General features: G+C 52.6%; 1 protein-coding gene across 2 annotated transcripts in view; it reads right to left on the bottom strand.

The window, feature by feature from the left end:
• CARMIL1 (capping protein regulator and myosin 1 linker 1) overlaps window positions 1-26,576 on the bottom strand; it is an 85,716-nt gene that overhangs the window by 2,281 nt on the left and 56,859 nt on the right. For both annotated transcript variants that reach the window (XM_029052898.1, XM_029052897.1), the window contains 17 exons: window positions 25,924-26,023; window positions 25,773-25,827; window positions 23,166-23,338; window positions 22,339-22,407; window positions 20,805-20,898; window positions 19,507-19,605; window positions 18,523-18,651; window positions 16,994-17,125; window positions 14,954-15,129; window positions 13,032-13,119; window positions 12,332-12,481; window positions 5,461-5,527; window positions 5,041-5,237; window positions 3,941-4,053; window positions 3,204-3,624; window positions 1,629-1,710; window positions 491-724 (listed from right to left, as the gene is read on the bottom strand). In XM_029052898.1, coding sequence (XP_028908731.1) covers window positions 491-724; window positions 1,629-1,710; window positions 3,204-3,624; window positions 3,941-4,053; window positions 5,041-5,237; window positions 5,461-5,527; window positions 12,332-12,481; window positions 13,032-13,119; window positions 14,954-15,129; window positions 16,994-17,125; window positions 18,523-18,651; window positions 19,507-19,605; window positions 20,805-20,898; window positions 22,339-22,407; window positions 23,166-23,338; window positions 25,773-25,827; window positions 25,924-26,023 — 2,379 coding nt within the window. The remainder of the gene's footprint in view (window positions 1-490; window positions 725-1,628; window positions 1,711-3,203; window positions 3,625-3,940; window positions 4,054-5,040; window positions 5,238-5,460; window positions 5,528-12,331; window positions 12,482-13,031; window positions 13,120-14,953; window positions 15,130-16,993; window positions 17,126-18,522; window positions 18,652-19,506; window positions 19,606-20,804; window positions 20,899-22,338; window positions 22,408-23,165; window positions 23,339-25,772; window positions 25,828-25,923; window positions 26,024-26,576) is intronic.

The raw sequence follows: 26,576 nt of genomic DNA, 5'->3' as shown, positions 1-26,576 counted from the left end.
GGACTTCCCTGATTAAGCCCTCCTTTCCTCTTCTCCTATTACCTCATCTGTAAAATGGGGATTAACTGCGAGCCTCATGTGGGACGACCTGATTACCCTGTATCTACCCCAGCGCTTAGAACAATGCTCTGCACATAGTAAGCGCTTAACAAATACCAACATTATTACTCCCCTCTGTGTGGCTGACTTGCTTCCTTTATTTATCCCCCCTCCCAGCCCCACGGCACTTTTGTCCATATCTGTCATTTGTTTATTTATATTCATGTCTCTCCCCCTCTAGACTGTGAGCTCGTTGTGGGCAGGGAATGTGTCTGTTGCACTGTACTCTCCCAAAATACTTAGTATGGTGCTCTGCACACAGTAAACGCTCAATAAATACAATTCAATGAATGAATGAATGGGATTCTTTGGCCAGCGGCAGAAAGAAAACCCTTCGATTCTTCCAACCGGCCGCCTGCTCTCCTCCCCGGCCTCCGAGGGAGTCTCTCACCGGGGCGGGAAGCCGTCCTGGGCTTTTGCGGGACAGCAGGTCGGCTGCCAGGGCCGGGCTTCGGCGACTGCAGTGCGGGCTTGGGGCTGGTCGGGATGCTGCTGGAACTCCGAGCTCGCATCCCCGCTTCCGCTCTCGGGTCCGCTTTGACGCATTTCTCCGCCGATCCCGAGGTGGAGTCCAGCCTGGTGGGGGCCAAGCGGTTCTCGGGAGGGCCTGGGGCCGGCTTAGATCCTAAAACGAGAACGGAGCCGTCGGGCTGGAGCACGGAGGGATGGGGGGTGTTGAGAAGAAAGCTCCGCAGCTGTCCCCGCCACGGCCACGCACCACAGGACGCTGCCTTCTCCAGCCTCTCCTGCGGTCATTCTCCTTCCCCACAGGTCCCCCTCGGGAGCCGGACGGCTGGCGGAAGGTGGCGAGGCCTGGGGCCCGATTGCCCGGTAACTGTCCCGACAGCAGCGGCTCCGCGGCCCCTCACTCTGCCCTCGAACTCAGTCTCAGCCCTCGAGTGGGAGACGGGGCAAATCAGCTGTGGCAGACAGGGTGGCCAGCTCGGACTCAAGAGGCTTGCCTGTGGGGGCCAACGTCCTGTCGGGTTGAGCCAGAGGCCTCTAACTTCACCTAGAGAGTCCAAGGACGATTCTGGGAGCGCGATCGGTTTTTCTCTTTCACCCGGTTCCTCCTCCACTGCCCTGTGGCCGGCAGAGAGGAAGGGATCGGTGCACCGATCTGTAAGGGTTTGGAATTTTTTTCCTGCCAGGCAAAGGGGGACCGTGCCATTTGTTAAACACTTACTCTGTTCCAGGCACTGTACTAAGCAGAGGGATGGATACAAGCAAATCAGGTTGGACACGGTCCTTGTCCCACATGGGGCTTACAGTCTCAATCCTCATCTTCCAGACGAGGTAACTGCGGCACAGAGAGGTGCAGTGACTCGCTCAAGGCCACGTGACAGAAAAGTGCCAGAGCCGGGATTGGAACCCAGGTCCTTCTGACTCACAGGCCCATGTTCTACCCACTAGAACACGCTGCTTCTCAGGATGACCGCAGGACCCTCCCAAGTGCTTAGTAAAGCGCTCCGCACACAGTAAATCCTCAATAAATACGATAAATACGAATGAATAAATGTCGATCGCACCTGCCCGGCTCCCGTCGGCCCGCTCTGCCCCGCTCGCCGGTGAGACGCCTCCGTCTGCAGAGCCCGAGTCGCTCCCGAGCCTCTAAAACGAACAGGACACCACACAAACGTTTACTGAAATCATTCATCCCCGGACTTCCAAGGAACCACCTCCGGGGCCCCGTTCGGCCTGGTTTTGAAGAGGAGAGCAGAGGCAGATGGGATTCGATCGGACAAAGCGAGCTTTGTACTGATGGTGATTTAGTCGGTGCTTACCCTGAGCCGAGCACAGTGCTCAGCACAGCGGGGTGATACAAGACCATCAGAGCAGATGCAGTCCCGATCCGACATGGGGCTCCCAGTCTAAGGAGAAGGGAAAGTGGGGATCCTATCCCCATTTTACAGATGGGAAGGGAGGGGAGAGGAGCAGAGAGAAGGGAAGAGGAGAAAAAAGGGACGTTTGTTCTCTAAACTCTCTATCCACGACGCCTGGAGGGAGTCTTTGCAGTTGATTGAAATGATCTGAGGGGCTTCCAGCCTTCCTGGTAAGTGAAGTAAGAGCCGGGTATTTACCGAGCTGCTCGCTTAACAAATACCACAATCCTTCTTCTTATTATATTATCGTCTGACCTCTTACCCAACCTAGGAGCTGAGAGAACCTTCATTCAATCCTTTAACGGTATTTATTGAACATCTACCGTGTGTAGAGCACTGACTAGGCTCTTGGGAGAGTACAGTATAACAGAGTTGGTAGGCGTGTTCCCTGACCACAAGGACCTTAGAGTTTAGAGGGATTGGAACCATCCCCAATTAACTCACAACACTCCAGCTCCACCCATCCTAATCTCCATCTTCAACTCACTATTTCCATTATGTCCCCCACCGCCTCCATTAGAGTGAAAGCTCTGTGGGGACCAGAAGCTGGCCTTATGTTTCTGTTAATTATCCCAAGCGTTTAGTACAGTGCTCTGCATTCAGCAGGTGCTCAAAAAAATACCACTCCTCCTGATTTCCAGGGCAGCGGGTACAGCCTTTTAGTTCTTGGCCAAGTCTTCTAGACTGTAAGCTCGTTGAGGGCAGGGAATACGTCTGTTTATTGTTGTACTGTACTCTCCCAAGAGCTCAGGACAGTGCCCTGTACACGGTAAGCGGTCAATAAATACGATTCAGGGAATGAGTGAATGAAGTTTCTCTGTGGAGGAGCTACGACTCCCAGCTACAGCCCACAGTGCTTGAACCTCCACCTCGACCCCGGTCCTTACTGACCTGAGCAAGGGCTAATTTTCTGGGAAAATATTCTGTTTGGGCCTTGGCACCTGTCGGTTGGAAGGGGGCAGTGAAAAGATCACGGGTCTGGGAGCCGGAGGACCTGGATTTGAGTCCCAACTCTGCCACTGCCCCGCACAGGAAAGTCATGTGACTTCTCTGGGCCTCAGTTTCCTTATCCGTAAAACGGGAGGGTTAATGCCTGGCTCTTCCTACCGCTGCGGCGAGGGCCAATGAGGAACGCGAAAGGGAGTTTGGGCCCGGTGCCCTCGCCTCTGGGTGCCCACCCTCAACCAACCACCCCCGGCGCCGATTAGCCCCTTCTCTCACCTTCTGGGCAAACGCAGCCCTTTTCTCCTGCTTGGCTTTCATCTCGGCCAGCAGCCCGCTGCCCATGACCTGCACGCCGTAGCGCCGCCCGGCCTGCGGGCTGCCCTTGCCGCCGTCGCCGTGGTCCCCCTTGGCCGCCTCGTCCGTCGCCGCGGCCTCCTCGGGCGGGTCCGGGGTCTCCGCCTCGTCAGGGCGCTCGACGCCCCCGTCGGACTCCTTCCTGGCGGCCGCGTCCCCGGCGGGGGCCCGGCCGATGGCCTTGGGGGACGGGGGCTCGTCCGCCACCGCCGCCGACTGAGGCCGCTCCGCCTTCGAGCGTGACTTGATGAGGTTGAGGAAGCCGCTCTTCCGAGAATCCCGCTTCTTCTTGTCGTCTCCGCCTTCGCCAGGCTCGTGGGACTCGGGGCCCTTCGACGACCGCCTGCGGACGAGACGTTCCTCCCCCTCTAGCCCGGAAGCTCCTTGAGACCGGGGACCGGGTCTACGTACTCTATTGTATGGTACTCTCCCCGCTGCTTAGCACAGTGCTCTGCACAAAGGAAGGACTCAACAAATACCACCGATCAATTCCTTTTTCCCCACGAGCCAAATAATAATAATAATAACCGTGCCGTTTGTTAAGAGCTTACTATGCGCAAGGGACGTACTAAGCCTTTGTAAAAATGATCCCCGCCCTCGAGGAGCTTACAGTCCAGGGGGAACACCTCCCTTTCCCCACCGTGCGGTTCCAAACATACTTCGAATCCATCTTGGTGACTTTTTTGGTGAAGAATTCATCCACGCCTTCATCCACTCTCCCCATGAGGCCGTTCTGGTCGCCGTCCTGCGGGGCTGAAGCGGCAGCAGACACCTGACAAAACACAATTCATCTCCCAATTCATCTCCCGCTCAGCTCTATTTGCTCCAGCCTGCTCGGGGACAGAACCCGGACCCTTCAGCCCAGCTTTGTCACTTGGGCAAGTCAGTGAATTTCTCTGTGCCTCAGCTTCCTCATCTGTAAAATGTGGCATCAATTCCCGTTCTCCCTCCCACTTAGACCGTGAGCCCCGTGACTAGGGACCGTATCTAACCTGACGATCTCGTATCTATCTCCCCGTTCGGTGTAGCGCAGCACGGCCAAACGGAGAGATCATGGGCCTGGGAGTCCGGAGGACCCGGGTCCCAGTCCCAGCTTTGTCACCGCCCTACTGTGTGACTTTGGACAAGTCACTTAACCTCTCTGGGCCTCAGTTTCCTCCTCCTCATCTGTAAAAGGGGAAAAATAATCCCTACCTCGCCTTGCAGGGAGGTTTTAAGGGTAAATTGAGACAACCGATGCCAAAGCACTTGGCAAATCCAAAAGCATCGTACACATCCTTGGGAAGCAGGGTGGCCACGTGGAAAGAGCACGGGCCTGGGAGCCAGAGGACCGGAGGTCTAATCCCGCTCCGCCACTTGTCTGCTGTGTGACTTCGATCAAGTCACTTCGCTCCTACGTGGCTCTGTTACCTCAGCGATAAAATGGGGATTAGGACTGTGAGCCCTGTTTGGGCTATGGATTGTGTCCAACCCGAGCAGCTTACATCTACCCCAGTGCTTGGTACAGTGCCCGGCACGTAGTAAGCGTTTAACGAATACCTTAAAAAAATACAAAAAGTATTATTATTATTATTGAGTCCCAGTGTCTTAACGGTGACCCAAATTTCCACGGACCCCAGAATTGCTTGGACGCTCCCATTTCGGGAATGACATCAGCCTGGTTTCCCAGTGGGCCATCCCAGCGTCCCGCAGGGGGAGGTGTCCAGGACAGCACCCCTTCGCTCTGGCTCCCCCACGGGCACTCCTCCTCGCTCCTCACCGTGGCCTGGCTGGGCTGCTGTTTCTTATTCCTCTTGGGCCGCAGTTTGGTGAAGTGTTCCAGTTTCCTCCCCTCTTCCGAGGGCAGCTCGGAGATGAACCCCGAAGTCCTTTTCTCGGCCCTGACGGAAGGGAAGGGAGGGTCTTCTATGTGAATCGGCACTTCCTCCAGCGCCTTGTCCAGGTCAAACTCCATTTCTGGGAGGGCGGAGAGCAAGGGGTAGACTGGTCAATGGCTCTGTCGGGGTCAAAGTGATCTACCGGCGGGATCTGTCCGTTTACAGGTCCGGGGAACATCAGTTCGGGACAATGACCGGCCCCAACGTAGTAGAGAGACGGTCCCATCCCACTCTTCCTCAGTTTCCCCCTCTGAAAACGGCATCCTGAGGCTCAGCCCTCTGGGAAGTGACAGGTCACTCACCGAAGGCCCTGGACACTGGACGGAGCATTCGACTGTGGATGCTTTTCCTTTTCGACTTGGGCGTCATCTGGCAAGAAAAGGAGGAAGGATTTAGTGTGGATTCACCACCAACTAACGCTTAAAGAACTCGTGCTCTCGGTCAGCTGTGCCAAACCTGATCCCCACTTCACCCTGCTGGGTGGTGGGGGAGAGGGTCAGGTAGAAGGAGGCTACCTAGGGCATTCTGGAAAGTGGACCGGCCCAGCAGCAATCCCGAACAAGAGCTGGCCAAAGTGGGCAGGGAAGACCTCGGTGGCTAGTGAGGCCACCCCTGCCGGATCCTGGCTCTCCAACCCAGCAACACGGCTCAGCGGATAGAGCACGGGCCCGGGAGTCAGAAGGCCCTGTTTTCTAATCCCGGCTCCACCGCCTGCCTGCCGTGTGACCTTGGGCAGGTCACTTCACTTCTCTTGTGCCTCAGTTACCTCATCCGCAAAACGGGGATTAAGACTGTGAGTCCCGTGTGGGACGAGGACTGCGTTCAACCTGATTAGCTTGAATCTATCCCGGCGCTTAGTGCCTGGCACAGAGTAAGTGCTTAACAGATACCATAAAAAAAGAAAGCACCAGCACCGGTCTGAGGTCACTTTGGCTGTCAAAGCGTCCCGGTGTCAAAACCGTCTGCCCTTGGGGATGGGCAGCACTTCTGCCTCTCTGTCGACCTGCTGGGCTCCGTTCCCCAAGGGGAACACGTGGCTACGTGCGGTGCTGAGCGAACCATCAGCCCCATCATCTATTCCTCCCCTCAGATCTCCGGCCTGAAGCCGGCGTGTCTCAACGGAAGACGCCATCGCCATCACCGTGTCCGACCGGCCGGCTCACCGGGACGGGAACCTCCTCCTCCTCCTCCGCCACCCTATTCCATGGCTGGCGGCAGGCTGAGGCCCAGCCGGCTGGAGTGATAAACAGATGGGCACCGGGGTGGGGACTACACATTCAGCCCCTCGTTGGGGCTAAGCGAGAATGGACTTAGAGCTGCTACAGTCTGGTTCGCTCCCGATCAGAGAGGCGGGACTGAAGGTAGGGGTTCATCTCAGGTCACGGATTTCGAGATCCCATTTCCTTTCGCATCACTGTTACCATCGACGCTTAACCCTTTTTCTCCGACCACAGCCCTCCCTGTGCGCATCATGTCCCGGGAGGTGAAATGGGACGTTCTCTTCTCCAGTGTCCATCCGCTGAAGACTATAAGGTCGTCGTGGGCAGGGAATGTGTCTATTTAGTGTTGTGTTCTCCCAAGCGCTTAGTACGGTGCTCTGCACACAGTAAGCACTCAGTAAATACGACTGACTGACGGCAAGGCCATCCCTGGCCAGACAGAGCGGGGGTTCAGGACCAGGGGTGGAAAGGGAGAGGATGAGTTGGTCCTCTCTACCTTCACGGGGCTCCCCCTTCAGATTTCCACGATGAAATCAACCAGTGAGGTGGAGATGGCAGGGACTCGGGTAGGGGTCGCACCCTGGGGGGACGAGCAGCCGGGAGACAGCCCCCTCGACCTCCTATGCCTGACACCGAGTGCCAAGATGAATTTCTCAGTGTGGACCCCCGGAGAGATCACCCAGAAGAACATGCTGAAACCATTCCCTTGGTTTTCAGGAAGCACGAGCGTCCTGTTCTTGACCAACCCGCATTAAGGCATAGGCACAAAATATACCTAGGCACCTTCATGCCATGTGTCTGGCCGGTTTTCTGCCGGTCCCTTGTGCTCCAATCACCCAGGCAGATGCAGGTTGTCAGGAGAACGATCCCTCACTCCCTGACAGCGTGCTACTCAAAACACTCGGTGGAAACCCACTTTCGGGTGGGAAGCAGAGTGGTCCGGTGGATGGGACACAGAGCAGGGAGCCAGACGACGTGGGTTCTAAGTTTCCTCACTTGTAAGGACCTCAGTTTCCTCACTTGTAAAATGGGGATTCAATACCTGGATTCCTTGTGAGCCCCATGTTGATCAGGGACTGACCCGATTAACTTGTACCAATCCTAACGCTTAGCTCCTAGTAAGTAACACTATTACTATTAATAGTAATAATAAAATATGATTATACACCTTCAGTAGCCCCCAAACCAAGACCTAGTATTCACTATTCACCTTTCCCCCAGTCATAGGAAATCGGAGGAAAATAAGTCCTGGTTCTTTTTCCTAAATATCTGCCTGGCCCAAAATCCCATTAAGAATATTTCATTGCACAAACTTTCCCCCAACTGCCCATTTTGCAGTTATCACCCCAGGCAGAAGAACACCCAAGTCAGAGCCCCGGCCCCTGCCGATGAAAATGGCACCACAGGACTCCCTCCGGCCCCCCTGCAATGAGCAGCGTCCCTCTCGCTCCCGCTGATCCCAGAGATCAGGCTGGGGCCGCCACCCCCCACGCGGGCGGACTCGAGCGGTAGACACGGCACCCGCGGATCAGAAGACACGCAGGCTTCTCCGTCCGACCGAGTTTTCACACGCCTGGAACATGTGTGTGGGAGGGGCCGACACCAGCCGCCTGGGCCTCCATCCCGTGTTCCCTGGGGGGGCCCTCCAAGCTCTTCAGCCCAGGAGGGGAGGAGGGAGAAGTGACCTCTGATTGTGACGAGGATTTTATACCCTGTGGACTGTAGCTGAGGGGACCAGCATATCCAAGGGACAGTTGTCCCCCTAGGTCCGTCCCTGATCGCCATCCAATGCTGAGAAAGAGCAGAGCTGCTCGGTTTGGACTCTCCCACCCACCCCCTGCTTGCCTCTCACCATGGCAGCCGTGGGTGCTTCCACCTCCACCTCCTTGTACCATCCCACCTGGCCCCTAAATTACTGACTGCTGTATTCGCTAGGTGCAGACGGGCGGCGGGTGACCCGCGAGATCGGGCACGGCAGCGCCACCCACCCCCCCAAATACTTACACTTGTACAGCAGAGAGTCTCCATGCAGCAAAAAGAAAGAAAAAAGGAACATGAATGGGAGGCCGATCAAGCAGCGGCGGTTTTCAGAGCAGAGAAGATGCACAGGCATAAGCCGCTCACGAAAGTTAAAAACAAAAACAAACAAAACAGGTACATAAAGGGTGAAGGCCTTAAGCAGCTGGCAGAGCAAGAGGAAACAGGCAGAGAGCGGGCACAGCGGAGCAGATGTTCAAACCCAAGAAGGCACTACTATCAGAAAAGCAGCGTGACTTAGTGGAAAGAGCCCGGGCTTGGGAATCAGAGGTCATGGGTTCTAATCCCACCTCCGCCACTTGTCAGCTGTGTGACTTTGGCTTCCAGGTAGAGAGAGGCAGAAGTCTCTTTAGCCCTATTTCTCCATCCTTCCTGATCTCTTGTTGTCTCCCTAATCCTCATGAAATATCCGGCCAAAGGGAGGATAGAAAGGTGTCAATTAGTTTAATCCGAGTCCAGCACTAGAGAGTGCTTGGGACAGAAATAGAGGACAAAGATATGATCCCTGCCCACAATCAGTGGTATTTCTTGAGTGCTTACTGTGTGCAGAGCACTGTACTGAGCTCTTGGAAGAGGATGCCAGTTTTTTTTAAATGGTATTTGTTAAGTGCTTACTCTATGCCATGCTCTGTACTGAGCACTGAGGTAGATACAAGATCATCAGGCTAGACACGATGTCCCACATGGTGCTCACAGTCTTGATCCCCATTTTACAGATGAGGGAACCGAGGCACAGAGAAGTTAAGTGATTTGCCCAAGGTCACTCAATGTGATTTATTAGTTTAGACACGATCCCTGCTGTCAAGGAACTTACGGTCTACTGTGTGCAAAGCACTGTACTGATCCCTGCCTTCAAGGAGCTTACTGCAAGGACTTTATAACCTATTATGGGAGAGGGGCCCAAACTGATGTACGGAGGAAGGGAAGAAGAGAGCAGACAAGTGGAAGGTTGAGTAAACTAGTGCTTAGATAGAAGATAGGGCTCACTTATAGGTACGAGCCTGCTCAGAGATGTTTTCCCTCTCACGGTCACTCCGGAGCGGGACTCTGGTGTCCCCGGGCCCCGGTCGGCCCTCCAACCGAGGACTTCCGGTCACTTTCGCCTGGGCACCACCCAAGGAGAAGATCATGCCAGTCGATGGACAGTGAGGCCAGAGCGGAGACCCCAAGCTCGTGTGGGAGAGCGGGGGAGAAACCTCTTCGGGCATTGCCAGGGCAACGGCGGTGCCACAGCTGCCCACGTCTGAGCTCCCGGGAGGACAAACGAAACAACAAACTAATTCCTGGGGTGAGAGGGCACGAGGAGGAAACCATCTTCAACCACCAAATCCGTTTCCCTTTTCCTTTCCTTACCCGTTCCCTTCTGGGGGTCAAACAGAGAAGAAACAGTTTCCCCCCAGAAGGCATTTTCCAAGATCTTTGCCCTCACATCTTTTCGACTGGGGAGGTGGGGAGGAGGTTGGGGGAGAAATGACTGGAAAACATCTTCTTGGCTGCCATAATGGGGGTGTGTGTGTGTGTAAGAGAGAGAGAGAGAAAAAACCCTTGAGTGCAACCCAGAAAAGAAAGTATTTTCTTTCACCATTAAGGTCCTGAATATATATTTCCTTTAAATTTGACCCAGGGATAGCTTTATAACAAAGCAAGACAGCAAAATATATATATATATACACACACACACACACACACAATTGATCTTTGGAACCACTCCTTAGGTGGCCCAGCACCTGAATTTGAAAATTCAAACTGTGGAATAGGCCAGGGGAGCCACCCTGGGGGTCTAGGTGGCTGTGGTCGGAAGCCCCGGTCCAAGTCCAGACACCCCCACGCCCGACTCCTGGAACAGCTCCATCATCAGTGTCATCTGCAGATCACCCTCAACCGCAAATGGCAAGACAGGAGGATCACAGAAAATGAAGTTCTAGAATCGAGTCAGGCTCCTAGGACCGAAGCCAGGCTCCCTGCACCCAACACAGCGGAGCGGGATGGAAATGGGAGGAGAATGGCGGGCCAGCCCTAGAGCAGCTGCTGCGTGGTGAACGGCAGTGGGATGGGCAGGACAAGTGCTGAGCAGAAGCAGCTCGGACAACGTGGCATCTCGGCTGGACGCTGCGAGCGCCCGGAGGCAGACAGACTAGCCGGGCCCACTGCAGTCTTCCAAAGAGCAGCTCTACTTGAGCAGAAGTTCTGGGAGCAACATGAGACTTAAAGGCAAGAACAAAAACCAGCCCCGGGCGCAGCAAATGACAAACATGACAACGCAAAGAAGAGGCAGTCTTTGTGTGTGCCAGGGGAGCAACGGCATATCCCACCCAGCCCTGGCCCGAGGTGCTTCAGGAAGATGAAATGTGCGGTATCACTCAGCCCACATCTCTCTTCTCCTCCAAACCCTCCACTAGATCCCTGAGTTTCTCAGCTTCACCCAAACCGGAATGGTTTTGGCCCATCTTGAGGGTCTGCAACCCCTGAGCGTTTTAACGGCCGGAAGAAACAGGCGACTGTAGCCCACTCACTCAGTCAACCTCTCGGTGAGAACATGATTCCGCGGCTCGCCAGATGTCACGCAAGCTCTAGATGATGTTGCGAACGTAAAGTGAAATGGGAACGGTGAATCTGAAGGCGAGGCGGGCACCCTGTGCTAATTCAATCAATCAACGGTACTTTCTGAACGCCTACCGTGTGCGGAGCACTGTACTAAGCGCTTGGGAGGGCTCGGTACATTAAAGTTAGCTGACCCAATCCCTGCCCACAAGGAGCTTACTGTCCAGAGGAAGAGTTTACAGTTTAATCTTTCCACATCTCTGGGGCTACTCCTGCAGAGAGAGTTGCCAATTATTGGGGTGGGGAGGAAATGCTCTCAGGTTAGAAAACTGGATACTTTTGCATCCCCACTCCCACAGTCTTGTAGAAGTGACTCGCACCCCGAACTTCTGTGTCCTCCTCTGAAACAAGAAACTGCCCACACAGACAAGGCCAAACCATGACAAACGCCCTCCTTTCAAGTTCACAGAGGTGATCGATTTACCTGTCCACCTGCTTTAAGCCTAAAGTGTTTGGAGATGGAAAATCAATGAAAGAGAATAAACTCTGTTTTCCCCCTCTGACGATGGGACAGCAAGCCCAGGTCCCTCAGGGATTGGAGCATCAGAGCGAATCGATACGGTTTCAAAGACTGCCTTTAAGCATTTGAATGAGGTCAGTAGGCTCAGGGTTAGAAAGAGGCCTGAAGAGAGTGCAGGGAAGTCCATTAATCATCTTCATCGATACAAGCCACCCGGAGACACACGGTCATTTCCAGTTCGATGAAAAAGAGGCCGTCTCACTTCAGCCTGGGCTAAACGGCATCACTATTTTAAAAAATCGGTCAGGCTTCTGCCTCTCAGCAATTGTCTAGTAACGCGCAGTACGCTTAATCAATATGCCTTTCAGAAGGATCAATATTCAACTACTTGTTGAATCTGGGGCCGGGAAGAAGCTTCTTCCCCCAGAGCAATGAGGTTGATTAAATCCTCCCACCCCAGCCCCCACCGGATCTCTCTTGCAGCGCTCCAGGCCTAATCGTTATGTAACGTCAAAGTCCAATTTATCCTTGCAAAAAATCATGACGAAAATGACCATTCCACTAGGAAAACCCACCAATCCCACGCTCTGCCTGTGGGCCCTGCTGTCTCCCCTTCCAGCCATTCCCAGCTCGACGACAATTCTCTTAAACTACCCGGGCGATCCCCGTAACCTTGGGAATGTAGCCTGATTGGGCGGCAGTGGATAGTGGGTCAGGAGGCCTGGGTTCTAATTCCACCGGCCCGCTGTGGGTCCTTGGGCAAGTCCCTGGGTCTGTTCTTTCTTTTATGGGAAAGAAGAGCATCTAAAGGGGAGTAGCATCTGGGTGGGAGTGGCGGGAGGGGGAGCCTCTTACCATACAAGTGTCCAAGTCCTCCAGCCGCTCGATCTCGGTCAGCTTGTCCATTGGTATGATGGAGCGTTTAGCTGGCTTTTCCTCGGTCAATTCGATCTCCAAGGACTCTTGGTGAGGAAGGGGTTTACCTCGCCGGGTCAAGTGGTCAGCCTAAGGGCCAGGGAAGACATGGATAAATGCGGAGAAAAGGGAATTCCCACAGCAGGGTGAGAGGGAGGATTCTGGGAGGGATGGCGATGGATTCTACTAGATGGTGCTTTGGGGGGGGCCACTCATTTGGTCAGTGGTCAAGGCAAGCTTTTCCTCACTGCAAATTCTCCCCTTTTGTCCTCCTGCTCCCCACAGCCTCCTGCAGTGACTTGGCTTCAGAAAAGACTTAATAAGACATTGAGGGATAGTGACACAAATAGGGTGGACACTGAGGCACCCCAAAACACTCCACATTCCAGGCATTTCACATCCCACCACCATTTAGTGGAAGCTTGCTGAATTTTCCTGACCCTAAAGTACATAAGATGTTCTATTTTTCAACTGGAACTCAGGAAAAAATCATTCCCCAGCATGAATTTCTAAATTCATTCTAAGGGACAAAACACCTTCTTTCATTGCATTGTCATCACTGATGTTATTGAGCCCTTACTGGGCTGGGACCGTATCAGAAACAAAATCTGATACAGGAAAATGCAGGCAATCAACTCACCAGCTTATGATGGCAGTTAGAAAGAGCATCCAAGATCTCATCCACGATGCGGTCAGAGAGGAAAGAGGCCACGGTAAGCTTCACCTCACTAGGGGAAGGAGAGAAGAAGGAGGGAGGTGGACGGTCAATGGCTTGGCCAGCGAGGTCCAGGGTCAAGGTTGCCGGAGACCCCGCTGCCATCTTGGAAAATGGACCAGTCTCCACCGGCAACCGCAGTCCTGGAAGTCAAGACCCTCCTACCTCAGCTCATAACTCTCCTACTACAACCCAGCCCGCACACTTTGCTCCTCCTCTCACCTTCTCACTCTACCTCAATCTCACCTATCTCACCTCAGGCCTCTCGTCCACATCTTGCCTCTGGCCTGAAATGCCCTCCCTCTTCCTATCTGACAAAGAATTACTCTCCCCTCCTTCAAAGCATTATTGAAGTCACATCACTTTCAAGAGGCCTTCCCTAAGCCCTCTTTTCCTTTTCTTTCACTCCCTTTGCATCACCCCGACTTGCTCCCTTTATTCATCTATCCAGCTCCAGAGCACTTATGTAGATAGCTGTAATTTATTTATTTATATTAATGTCTGTCTCCTCCTCTAGATTGAAAGCTCGCTGTGGGCAGGGGATGTATCTGTCATATTGTCCTACTGTATTCTCCCAAGTACTCTGCCTTCATGCCGGACACGGGCACAGGGGCACCGTTGAGGGTGGATCTGACGATTCCGCACCACTGGCAAACGGGGCCCTGCGTGGGCAAGGGGGCAATTGCCTAAGAGGAGGGCTCTTGCCCTGGTTTTTGGCAGTGCCACTCACACACTGGGCTCCCGAAAAGGAAGGGCTCTCCAGGGTGCACAGCCGAACCTACTCATTTTCTACTGACTTGGCTCCAACATTTCTCTTGGAAGGAGCCTGGCTCTCTCTCCCGCCTTTGGTCTTGTGCGTTGGGAGAAAGCCGGGCGAGGAGCAGAAGGTTGAAAGCCGGGCCCTGCGATGTCTCCTACCCGCCTCTGTCTCCCACTTGCCATTCGCCTTCCTTTCTGGCTCCACCTTGCCATTTCTCGGACCGCTCCAGGAAGACCCTGGGGTCACCGTTCCCTCTCCTTAAAACATGGGTCTAATGGGCGGCGGCCAAAGGCCACCAGGATGGGGAGAAAAGCCAGGAACTGAAAGCAGAATATTTTATCATTTATTTAGTTAGACTCTATCTCCCCAGCTAGACCGTTAACTCCTTGAGGGCAGGCACTGTATCTCCACACTCTATTATCCTCTCCCAAGTGTTCAGTACGGGGCTCTCACACAGTAGACTGTAAACTCTTTGGGGGCAGGGATTATGTCTACTATTGAACTCCCCCAAGTGTTTAATACACTACTCTGTCCACCGTAACTGCTAAAAAAACCCCACTGAGTGATTAAATTCTCACACAGACGCTCTCCCCACCCCCCCAGCCTTGTCTGATGTGTGACATCAGGCAAGTGACTTCACTTCTCTGCTCCTCAGGTACCTCATCTGTAAAATGGGGATTAAGACTGTGAGCCTCATGTGGGACAGAGTCTGTATCCAACCCCGAATTGCTTGTATCCATCCCACCGCTTAGTACAGTGCCTGGCACAGAGCAAGCGCTTAATTAATACCACAATTATTATTATTATTATGTGGGACAGGGACTGTGTTCAACTTGATTACCTTCTAACTACCCCAGCACTCAGAACATTGCTTGGTATATAGTAAGTGCTTAACAAACACCATATTTTCTATCATTATTATTATTACAAGGAGCGCTTCGAGTACCGATATCGAATATGCTTGGCCCGCCCAGAGGTAAGTCCCCCTAGGGTCTCTCCTTCTCGCTCGCCCACCGGTGCCATGTTTACAGAACCAGGATGGCGGAGGCCTGTCCGTGGGGGAGGCCCACCCGTGGCGGCATCTTACCTTATCTTATTGAGGATGTCGATGCCAGACTGCTCCAGCAGGACGCTCTTCACGAAGGCCTGGGGGATGGAAATCTTCCCGGTGCTGGCGCCGATCAGGTCCCGGCGAACCTGGGCTTTCTCCAGGACGTTGGGGCAGAGCGTTTCCGCGGCGTCGACCATGGACTCCAGCAGCTCCTGCGATGTTGCCCAGACCAAAGTTAGGGGCGTTGGGGGGTGGTGTCGGTGGGTGTAGTGGGGGACCCAGGGTGCACCCAGATATTCAGCATCGCCCATTCCAGCAAAGCCCCTAGAACCCACCCAACCCATTATCTGTAATTTATCTTAATGTCTGTCTCCCCCTCTAGACTGTAAACTCCTTGAAGGCAGGAATCTTATCTACCAACTTTAATAATAATTATATTATAATGGCATTTGTTAAGCGCTTTCTATATGCCAGGCACTATATTAAGCACGGGGATGGATACAAGCAAATCGGTTGGACACAGTCCCCGTCCCACGTGAGACTTACAGTCTTAATCCCCATTTTACCGATGAGGTAACCGAGGCACAGAAAAGTGACATGCCCAAGGTCACACAGCAGAGAAGTGGTGGAGCTGGGATTAGACCTTCTGACTCCCAGGCTCATGCTCTATCCACTATGCCATGCTGCTTCCCCACTGCACTGCTTGTATTGTGCTCTCCCAAGTGCTTAGTACAGTGCTCTGCACTCAATAAGTGCTCAATAAATATCATCGATTGATCGATTGATTCTGGCCTGCCTCCCTGTGCCGTATTTGGCCAGGGTTCAACCTCTCCGACCAGGGGCCGAGTCGGACACAGGGGGTGTGGGTCACACAGCCTCCCCGTGGAAAAGCCAACGTTCAACTAAAGACATCCTAACGGACAGACCAACGTTCTCATGATAGTCAAAACACCCCTGGGTCCAATTGAGATTGCGATATCAATCAATCCATCGTATTTATCGATCACTTCCTGTGTGCAGAGCATTTTACTAAGCGCTTAGGAAGAGTATACTATAACAGAGTTGGAAGACACATTCCCTGATCACATCGAGCTAGATTTCTGTCTTTTCATTTCACCCAATCCACAGATGGTCTTTAACACCAAAACCCACTTTCCCCCTCTCTACTCACTATCCACTCGGGAGCGTCCTCTAACCACGAAATCACAGAGATGAATGGAAACGAACATATATGGGGTGGGGTCAGGTGAGTAGCACCTAGTTATGTTAAAGATTTTAAGGCATGGAAAGAACAAGCCCTCCTGGCCTGAACTCGGGAACAAGCAGGCGCTTCTCTGTGGGACTGACCATTACTGGCAAGTTTAAGGCCAATGTCTGCTTGAAGAGCCAAAGAGCTAAAAAAGCCCGTTTTAGGAAGGTCTATTTAGGTCACCCCTAAAGCGAAGGTCACCGGGCTGAGCCCCGATAGCCCCTGAATTAATCCAGCCCTTGGTTGAGGATTGAGCCATTAACGCTGGGACTGCACTGAATACACAGGAAGCGCCCAACAAGTATTACGGAATGAACAAAATGGCTTTTTCTACAGTTAAATCTGCTTTAGAGAAACAGCGTGGCTTAATGGGTAGAGCACTGGCCTGGGAGTCAGAAGGACCTGGGTTCTAATCCCGTCTCTGCCTCATGTCTGCTGTGTGACCTTGCGCAAGTCACTTCACCTCTCTGAGCCTCAGTTCCCTCATCCGTAAAATGGGGATTAACAGTGGGAACCCCATGTGGGACAGGGACTGTGTCCGACCCGATTAACTCGAATCTACCCCAGGGTTTAGAACAGTGCTTGGCACATAGTAAGTGCTTAACTAGTACCACAAATAATATTCTTCTTCTTCTTCTTCTCTGCCTCCTGAAGAGACTCCTTGAGCTTTCTCAGAGACCTCCCCACAGGAAACCTCAGGACCCCCAGAGGGCTTGAGTTCGGGAGGCTGCTCCCTGAGATAGGATCGCCGGGGGCGCTACCCATCAGCTACATAGGATGAGGACCCACGTTCTTTTCCGGGATGCAAAGCGACAGATCCGCCTGACCTTTAGCTGCTCGTCCACGACCCTGGTGACTTCGCCGGCCATGGACTCCAGCTTCTCCTGGATGGGGCTGGACAACAACCCGTTGGAGCCGGCCCAGGATACCCCGCCGGCGTGGTAGAGGGTTGGCAACAGCTGTGCCCCAGTGACGGAGAGAGAGACGGTGTTGGAAGGGGGGGAGAGAGAGAGAGACAAACATTTGAATCAGTGACGGATTAAGATTGCGAGCCCCGTGTGGGACAGGGACCGTGTCCAACCCAATTTGCTCGTATCCACCCGAGCACTCAGAACACGGCCTGGACATAGTAAGCGCTTAAGAAATACCACTATTATTAGAGACAATCAGAGCCTCCAACTACTAGAGGCAGCCTCCTTTGACCTGCCTTTCCAGCACATGCCACGTGTTGGAGGTGCTAGTGCCAGATAGAGAGAGCGCCCAGCGTCGTGACATCTCCCTCTGGATCAACTTGAGGTCCGAGGCGGACAACCTCACCCTCTCCAGACTGTAAACTCGTTGTGGGTGGGAAATGTGCCTTTTTGTTGTTTTATTGTACTCTCCCAAGTGCTTAGTACAGCGTTCTGCACACAGTAAGCTCTCAATGAATACGATCGACTGACCTCCTGACAACCCGCTCGGAGGAGTTTCAGAGCTAGTGTTTGGGGCAACGTTGCTAGTGCTCTCTTGTCCCAATTTGTCACGTTCCCGCTGGGGGACAGAGCACCACGAGCAAGGAGGAGGGCAGGGATGCAGCACCAAACGCCCACGAAAGTTTTTGACAAGCGAGCCCCGCCGGCGGCCCAACTGACTGGCTGTCTTTCAGGATTTCATTGGGCCAGTCCACCTCAGCAAATACCCTCGGTCGTTCATTGGTCTGAAGACTTCTCCGCTAACGGCAGAGCTCCAGTAGGGAGAACTGGGATTCGAGCCCAGGTCTCCTGACTTCGAGCGCTGCACGCTATCCACCACACCCACCTCTTATATCAGGGAGGATCTCGGGAAGCGGTGTGGAGAGGGGGAAGACCCGAATTACGCTAAACGGGAGGTGTAAGGGTTTCTACGGGTTTAGTAATAACTGAGGTATTTGTTAAGTGTTTATTACGTGCCGAGCACCATACTAGGTGTGGGGGAACATATAAGACGACCAGATCCAACACAGTCCTGTCCCATATGCACTCCCTCTAGACTGGAAGCTTGTTTTGGGTAGGGAATGTGTCTGTTATATCGTTATATTGTAGTCTCCCAAGCACTTAGTACGGTGCTCTGCACACAGAAAGAGCTCAGTAAATAGGTTTGATTGACTGACCCATAATCTAAATAGGAGAAGAGGTATTGGATCCCCATTTTACAGAGGAGGACACTGAGGCACAGAGAACTTAAGTGACTTTCCCGAGGTCACCCTGCAGGCAAGTGGCAGAGCTCCACATGGTTCATTATCTGGACAATTCAATTTGATATTGGACCATGATGTCTCCAGTTACCTCGGATTTGGGCCCCAGGGCTGCCCACCAGCGGGATAGCAGTGAACGCTCACCGTCTTGGAGTTTTTGGCATCACGCATGAGTCTCTCTGCTGTCTTCAGGTCCTCTTGGACCGTATCCCCGCCGCTGTTTCTTAAGGAGTTGAGATGGTCTTGGACTTTCACACATATCCGGTCGATCATCTGTTGGAGGGTAAAAAGAAAATCGCGGTAAGAAACGAAACAGGTGAGGGTTAGCCCAACTGCCCCCGGATGTTAAGGGTGTAAGGGAAAAGAAAATCTACAGGAAGATAATAATGATAATGATGCTATTTTTTAAGCGCTTACTATGTGCCGGGCACCGTCCTAAGCGCTAGTTACAAGGTCATCCGGTTGTTTCACCTGGGGCTCCCTGTCTTAATCCCCATTTGACAGAGGAGTTACCTGAGGCACAGAGAAGTGAAGTGACTTGCCCACAGTCACACAGCTGACAAGTGGCAGAGCCGGGACTCGAACTCATGACCTCTGACTCCGAAGCCCAGGCTCTTTCCACTGAGCCACGCTGCTTCCCTTTGCGATCGGCCCAAAGCTGTAACTGGGTTGGATGACCCCTGCCGCCCTGCCCCTGGTTGAGGTCTGAAGATAAGCCAGGTGATTTTCACTTTTGGTCACCATGGCCTTTAGGGGCAAAGGTGTACATATCTGTAATTTATTTATTTCTATTCATGTCTGTCTCCCCCTCTAGACTGCAAGTTCACTGCGGGCAGGGAATGTGTTGGTTTATTACTGTATTGTTCTCTCCCCAGCACTTAGCACAGTGCTCTGCACACAGTAAGCGCTCAATAAATAGGAATTAACGAAAGGGTGGAGGCAGGCAGAAGGGCCGGCTTTCATAAAGCTCTCTGCCCCCTCCTGCCCGCCTCTCCTGCACACCCGGCCGGCTCCAGTTCTGGTCAGATCGTTGCCGTCCCCCTGGGTTTGGGGACTTCTGGTCCCCCTCTCCCGCTAAGCGTGGGTACCCGCGGCGGGCACGCGGCGTGAAGTCCAGTCCCCCCTCACCTGCTGGGTGGTGCTGGTGACGATGCCCTGCTGCAGGCGGTAGGCCTGCTCCTGCAGGTACTTCTTGGTCTCGTGGTTCCGGAGCAGATAGTTTTCTATCTGGAAAAGAAACCAACCGCGTCGGGGATCGGCCCGGCGCCCGCTAACCCGACTCCTGAACCGCGGATGACCCTCCGTGACCCCTCCCACCCTCCGAGAACAAACGGAAAAGGATGACAGTCGAATGTCGTGGCATCACTCGGAGGGCTGGGCGTCCCGCGGTCACGTGACCGGCATCTGAAAGGTGCCGCGAACGTTTTTTCGTCTGCGGGGTCTCCACCGCACCATCGGGGCCTCCGGTTCTTAATAGCTCACTCTCTCCTGCCCTTGTTTGCTCTCGTGAATTTTTAATCTTCTGAGAGGTCAGAGTTTAAGCTAATAGCTCAGCACTTAGTACAGTCCTTGGCATATACCCTGTCTGACATATAACAGGAGCAGTCTGTGGGTGGAAACAGCCATTTGGGAGGAAAGAAACCGATCGAAACCTGTAATTTATTTCAGTGTCTCGCTCCTTTGATAAACTCTAAGCAACTTGAGGGCAAGGATCATGTCTATCAACTCTCCGAAGTACTTAGTACAGTCCTCTGCATACTCAGTAGCGGTCCTTGCAAGACAATACTCGGCAAGGTGAGTGGCGGAACAATACGGTTCAGGGTGGAGGGGACTCTGGTGAACCCTCCCCGGCCTGGTGGCTACCTGAGGCTCCTGCCTGGAATTCCTCCCCCTACAACTTCCCCAGAGAGCTCCTTCCTCAAGGGATCTCCTCACCCACCAGGGTGAATGCCAATTTCTCTCAGCATGGTGCAGTGGAGAGAGCCCAAGTCCCACTTTTGCCCCTGGCCTGCTGGGTGACCATGGGCAAATCACTGGACCTCTCTGGGCCTCAGTTACCTCATCTGGAAAATGGAGATTCACCACCCGATCTCCCTTCTACGTGAGCCCCTCGTGGGACTTGATTAGCTTGTACCTACACCAGCACTTAGTGCAGTGCTTGGTACATACTAAGTGCTTAATAAATAGCGCCATTATTTTTGTTATTATTATCCTTTTGATTCCCCACTGCAGGCTTGGGATCTGTGATCTCCCCAGTCCAGAGCGGATTGCCTTCTACTCCCAAAATATTGCCTTGAACTCCAGAGCCCGAGTCTGCTGCCTCTCCCTAAACCACAGGGGAAACTTTGCTCACTTTCCCACATTTCTAAACCGCCCAACCTCGCCACTCCTTCACCCAGAGCACGCAGATGGCACACGCCGTGTACCTTCTGCAAGGCCTCCTCGGTCTTCTCGGGGTTCGTCTTCAGCGCCTGGGAAGCGTCGTACATAGGGATGGGCATGAAGCGCAGCGTGTAGTTTCTGGAGGAGAGAAGGCAAGATCGAGGGATCTTGTGCAAGGCATTTCTCTGTGTCTCAGTTTCCTCAGTTGTAAAATGGGGACTAAATGCCTGTTCTTCCTCCTACTTAGCCCGGAAGCCCCATGGAGAGGACAGAGACTGTGTCTGAAGTATTTATCTTGCTTCTGGTTGACGCTTAGGACATGGAATAAGCGCTCAAACACCAAAATCATCATCATCAGGGCAAAAGCGCTGGGAGAAAACAATCTCCGGGCAGCACTTCAAGCACATCTCCTTTTCCGTCTCCTCCCAGACTCCGTATTCAGAGCACCAACCAGTCCCCTCACCCTTTTCTCTGCCGCCCTTTCATCCTACACCTGAAAGAGACCTGAGCTGGTTCCCTGGGGAATCACCTCACAAGGGGAAGCCAGCGGAGGTGGCTGTATGCATCTTTCAGGAGGAAGAAGATGGTGATTTGGAATCCCACCGATCCCCAAATCCTCTCGCCATCTCCCATCCCTCCAAGAGCTGTGCCCGGGGGGTCGTGGTGGGAGAGGTCGGGACAGGCACAGTACCATCGTGCATTTATCCAAACCCCTCTCAAACCTGTTGAGCATTTCTATCTGGCCAACACTTGATGCAGGAAAGATGCTACTCCTTCTCACCCTTCCTGCCCGGGAGTGGCATCTTTCTGGGCACGGGAACGTTAAGATACCCTATCACGTTTAAACAAGCAAGGTGGGCGGAAGGGAGAGGGAAGGGAGGAGGGAGGCGGTAGCTCAGGGAAAACAAGAACTTTCAGGATTTCCATTTTTCTGGAACCAAAGTCATTTCAGAAAGAACTCTGTCCTCAGCCATTCCGCCCTACTGATTTCCTAGACGAGGGTTTCATCCGTGTTCACAAATGGTACTGGGAGTTTCCTGACTGAGCTAAGCTACTGGAGGTAATCAGGCCACAAAGTCAAGAAACTGTTGGTTTAATTGCATTCTGCAGGCTCTGGGATGTCCCCGGAAACGTTCAACATAAATAGTCAATCTGGCCTTATCCAACGGGTAATTACTCTCCCCCACTTCAAAACCTTATTGAACGCCCTCCTCCAAAAGACTTTCCCTGACTAAGCTCTCCTTTCCTCTTCTCCCACTCCCTTCGGCTTCACCCTGACTTGCTCCCTTTATTCATCCCCCCGTCCCAGCCCCCCAGCTCTTATGTCCATATCTGTCATTTACTTATTTCTATTAATGTCTGTCTTCCTCTCTAGACTGCAAGCTCATTGTGGGCAGGGAATGTCTGTTTATTGTTATATTGACCTCTCCCAAGGGCTTAGTACAGCGCTCTGCACGTAGTAAGTGCTCAATCTATACGACGGACTGACTCAGTGGGTTGAGGTGAATGACGCAGCGTGCAATTTTCCAGCAAAGACCCGATTACTCGGAACACCGAAGGCTCCGAATGCAAACTCACTTTTCCAAAGCCACAGCGATATCCTGGAAGCCCTGGGCCGTGATGTTGTTCTTATCCCATATCACCGTCCTGTTTGCCGATCCACCCGACGGGCCATGGAAGAGAAACAAGTTGGAATCCCACGACAAAATATATATTCTCTCTTCCATGACTCCTAGCAATTCAACACAATGGCATGGCCCAATTTAGCTCCGAATAGAGGGCGAAGAGATGGTGTTGTCTCTCTCCGCGTAACCCAAGTCCGGCTATCCCTGACTTAGGGTGACATCGTATGCTGGAAAAATCGGATCATTTGGGAAACTCTGTTAAGCGAATCTAATTATGCCATAAGAATGAATGTAAGTAGAGGGGATTGGCTTCCCTGTAAAACCATTTTACTGACAATAATAAAATGAATTTGGAATAATTTTCAACTATTTCGTATACCAATTTAGTTCACTACCTAATGGCTCTTCAGCCGCTTTGCCCTAGCGCCCTGACCAGGTTGCGTTGGTAGCCACTGGGGACTTTACTGTTCATGGTGGCCTGCTTTCATGATCTCGATGGGTCCACCTTATTCAAAGAAGCAGACACCTGGCCACTTGGCCAGAGAAATCATGGCATCATCCTGCTCCCCACAAGTCGACTGGTCTGACCGTCACATTTTCAGAGAGACTTCCAGATGGGTGGACACCTGGCGGAGCGTGGACCACAGACCTCTTGCCTGTCAGCTCGTTGCCGGCAGGGAACGTGTCTATTCTATTGTCCTAGCGTACTCTCCCAAGCGCTCAGTACGGTGCCCTGCACGCAGTAAGCGCTCGATAAATACGATCGACTGGCTGACTGACCTGAGCTTGGTGTTGATCTGCAGGGCCTTGGCCAGCATCTTGGCTCCCATGTCTCCCATGCCGTTCCCACTGATGTCCACTTTGGTGAGGGAGGAGTTGCTGCCCAGCGCGTTGATGATGATGGTGACGTCGGTCTTGAGCTTGGAGTCGGCGAGGGACAAGGACTGTAGGGGCTGAAGCGGGCGCAAGCTCGTTGTGGGTGAGGAATGTCTGTTACATTGTTATACAGTCCTCTCCCAAGCGCTTAGTACAGTGCTCTGCACACAGTAAGCCCTCAATAACTACGACTGGCTGACCAACTGACATCAACCTCACCGAGTCGGTTATTTCCCAACTACCCGTCTGGGTACTTCGAGTGCCCACCTGAGGTCGGCGAGGCTGCCGGAGGCCCGGCTCCGGGACGGACCCCGTGTCCGGCAGTTGGTCAGTTTACCCCCGAGCCCTCCCGGGGGAATGGGAAGGGGCACGATTTCAAGGATGGGAGCACCTGGATGGTTATACAACCTGATAAACCAACCCAAGCCTCCGAATGAGCTCATTCGACTCCGAGGGCAGCCCGGGACCGAACTGTCCCCCAAGCAAACTTCGGGTGGACTCCTAGTGCCGGACAGGGGCAGGGTCAACAGCATTTATTGAGCATTTGCTGTATAAAAGGCACTGGGCTGTAATGCAGGGCACTGGGATGGATACCCACTACACGCAAAGAACTGTGCTGGTCATTAGAGGACAGAGTTGTAAATAACACCACTCCTACTCTCAAGAAGCTTCAAGTCTAAAGAGGGAGGCAAACGGTAGAAAAATTGGCTAGTGTGTCCTAGCAGAGGTGGGAAGCAGCATGGCCTAGCGGGTAGAGCCCGAGCCTGGGAGTCAGAGGGACCTGGGTTCTGATCCCGCCTCTGCCACTTGTCTGCCGTGTGACCTTGGGGAAGGCACTTCACTTTTCTGGGCCTCAATTACCTCATCTGTAAAATGGGGTTTAAGACTGTCAGCCCCATGTGGGATAGGGACTGTATCCACTCTGATTATCCACCTCCAGAGCTTAGAAAAGTGCTTGACACCTAGTAAGCGCTTTTAACAGATACCATTATAGAAAACCAAGTCTGTTTTCTATAGGACGGTGGTACAACTCGGGGGAGGCATGGGGGGTGACAGAGGGGATGAGGGAGGGCCATCTGTAGGGAGAGAGGGAAAACCCCTTCTCATCTGTGCTGTGCCTCTGATTATCCTGTATGAACGTGGAGTTTCTTGCTGGAGGGAGAAAACGCTTTGCAGAACAATACCTCCATGAGAACAGCCTCAAAAATGTAAAATGCAAATAGTTCCTCATGCATATTTAACAGCATTTAAAAGCCCCCAAAAGATCTCAGGTCTGCCGTTTCTAGACCCAGCTACTCATCACTACAAGTGTCTCGCTCGTTACTGATTCGGGAGGAAAAGCACCAAGCTAATTGCTTTTTTCCGTCAGTCTCTACTTATCTACGGCACGAAAATCAAGAGTGCCCCAGCACTGCCCTGGATGTGCTTTCCTCTGACAGAGGAGCTGGGGGCGTTTGGGGGGAAGCGGAGGGACTGAGCCAGGGCCTTTCCCTAATTTCCCGCCCCCCGTGACATTTTCCGAGAAAATGAACAACCTGTGCAACCAACACCCCCCTAGCAGGGCCCTAAAGGCACACTCATTTCTCCTCCCTTCTATCAGAGCAAGTGCTTTCAAAAAGCATTTTGGCTAATAATAATTGGGGTTTGTTAAGTGCTTATTAAGTGCCGAGCACTGTGCTAAGCACACACCATGCAATCAGATCAGACGCAGCCCCTTACGGGGTTCACAATCTAAGGGCGAGCGAGAATAGATATTTAATCCCGGTTTTAATGAGGAAACTGAATCAGAAAGGTTAAGTTACTTGCCCAAGGTCACATAGCAGGCGAGTGGCAGAGTTGGGGTTAGATCCCATGTCCCCTGACTTCCAGACCCGTGCTCTTTGCACTAGGCCAGCGCTGGATGAAATTCATAAAATGAATGAATTCTTCCGCACAGAGAACCAGGTACAAAAATTGTATTTGTTAAGCACTTACTATATGCCAGGCACTGTTCTAAGTGCCGGGATAGATACAAGCTAATCAGGTTGGATTACAGGCATGTCCCACATGAGGCTCATAGTCTTAATCCCCATTTGACAGATGAGGTCACTGAGGCCCAGAGAAGTGAAGTGACTTGCCCAAGGTCCCACAGCAGACAAGTGGAGGGGCCAGGATTAGAAGCCAGGTCCTTCTGACTCCCAAGTTTGCACTTTAACCATTAGGCCATACCATTTCTAATTCCTTGGAATTGGGTAAATGAAGCCCATGCCGGGTGTTGAAATTCATTCTTCTTGCACTTCTGCCCGGAACCAACAGTTTTAGTGTTATCAGTCAGCCAGTCACTGACATTTACTGAACACCTAAGGATTAGGCACTGTTCTAGATGCCTGGCAGAATTAAACAGTAGCAAGGCACGTGCCCCTGCCATCTTAGGTCAGAGATCGTTTCGCTCCTCATCTTTCGAAGGCCCAAGGGCACCCGATGAGACCGAAACAGGGTCAGTTAGTGGTTTGGCCCTCACGTCATACTCACAGATTCTTCATCCTGGATCATCTGGACCAAGCTGTCCAACACGGGGGTGAGATTTCTGGAAGGACGTTAAAGACAGAGGATTCAACCCAACCGGCCGTCTGCCGGAATAACTTTAATTATTCGGGGATATAATAAAAAAAACTAAACTTACTTGGATTTCATGTTGTTAAAGTTCTTGCCTAAAGCCAGGTGCTGGATGGAACGGTTTTTACTTAGCCAAACAATGAGCGGAGACAGGTCACCTTCCAGGCCTGGGGAGAGTCAGAATAAACGTGGCCTCTGAACACAGGTGCCCGATTGGTTTTCCGGATGATTTTCCGACGGGAGAATTTTCACCCGGCTGCCCCTGCAACCAGTCTCTCTTAATTCTCCCAATCCCTTTGGGACTCTGTGAATTCCTAATTTCCCAGGGAAAACGGCTTTCTCTCCCGGGAATCAGCTAAGGCTCCACCCGGGTCAGTGATGACCCAGGGCCAGCAGGAGAAGGAAGGAGTGAGAAGGAGGATGGAAGGGATTTAGTGACATGCTCACTTTGACAATCAGGAAAGAGGTCAAAAGGCTTCCCATCTTTAGGTGAGGAAAACTTTTTTAAATGGTATTTGTTTAGCGCTTACAATATACCAGACACTGTACTAAACTCTGCTAATCAGATTCATGTCTCACATGGGGCTTACTGTCTTAATCCTATTTTACAGATGAGGCAACTGAGGCCCAGAGAAGGGACTTTCATTCAATTGTATTTATTGAGCACTTACTGTGCGCAGAGCACTGTACTTAGCACCTGGAAAGTACAGTTCAGCAATA

This window comes from Ornithorhynchus anatinus, chromosome X2 (genome assembly GCF_004115215.2).
Source record: "Ornithorhynchus anatinus isolate Pmale09 chromosome X2, mOrnAna1.pri.v4, whole genome shotgun sequence".
NCBI classification, from domain to species: Eukaryota; Metazoa; Chordata; class Mammalia; order Monotremata; family Ornithorhynchidae; genus Ornithorhynchus; species Ornithorhynchus anatinus.
Note: the sequence above shows the minus strand (reverse complement) of the source record. Positions and strands in the feature narration are given on the sequence as shown.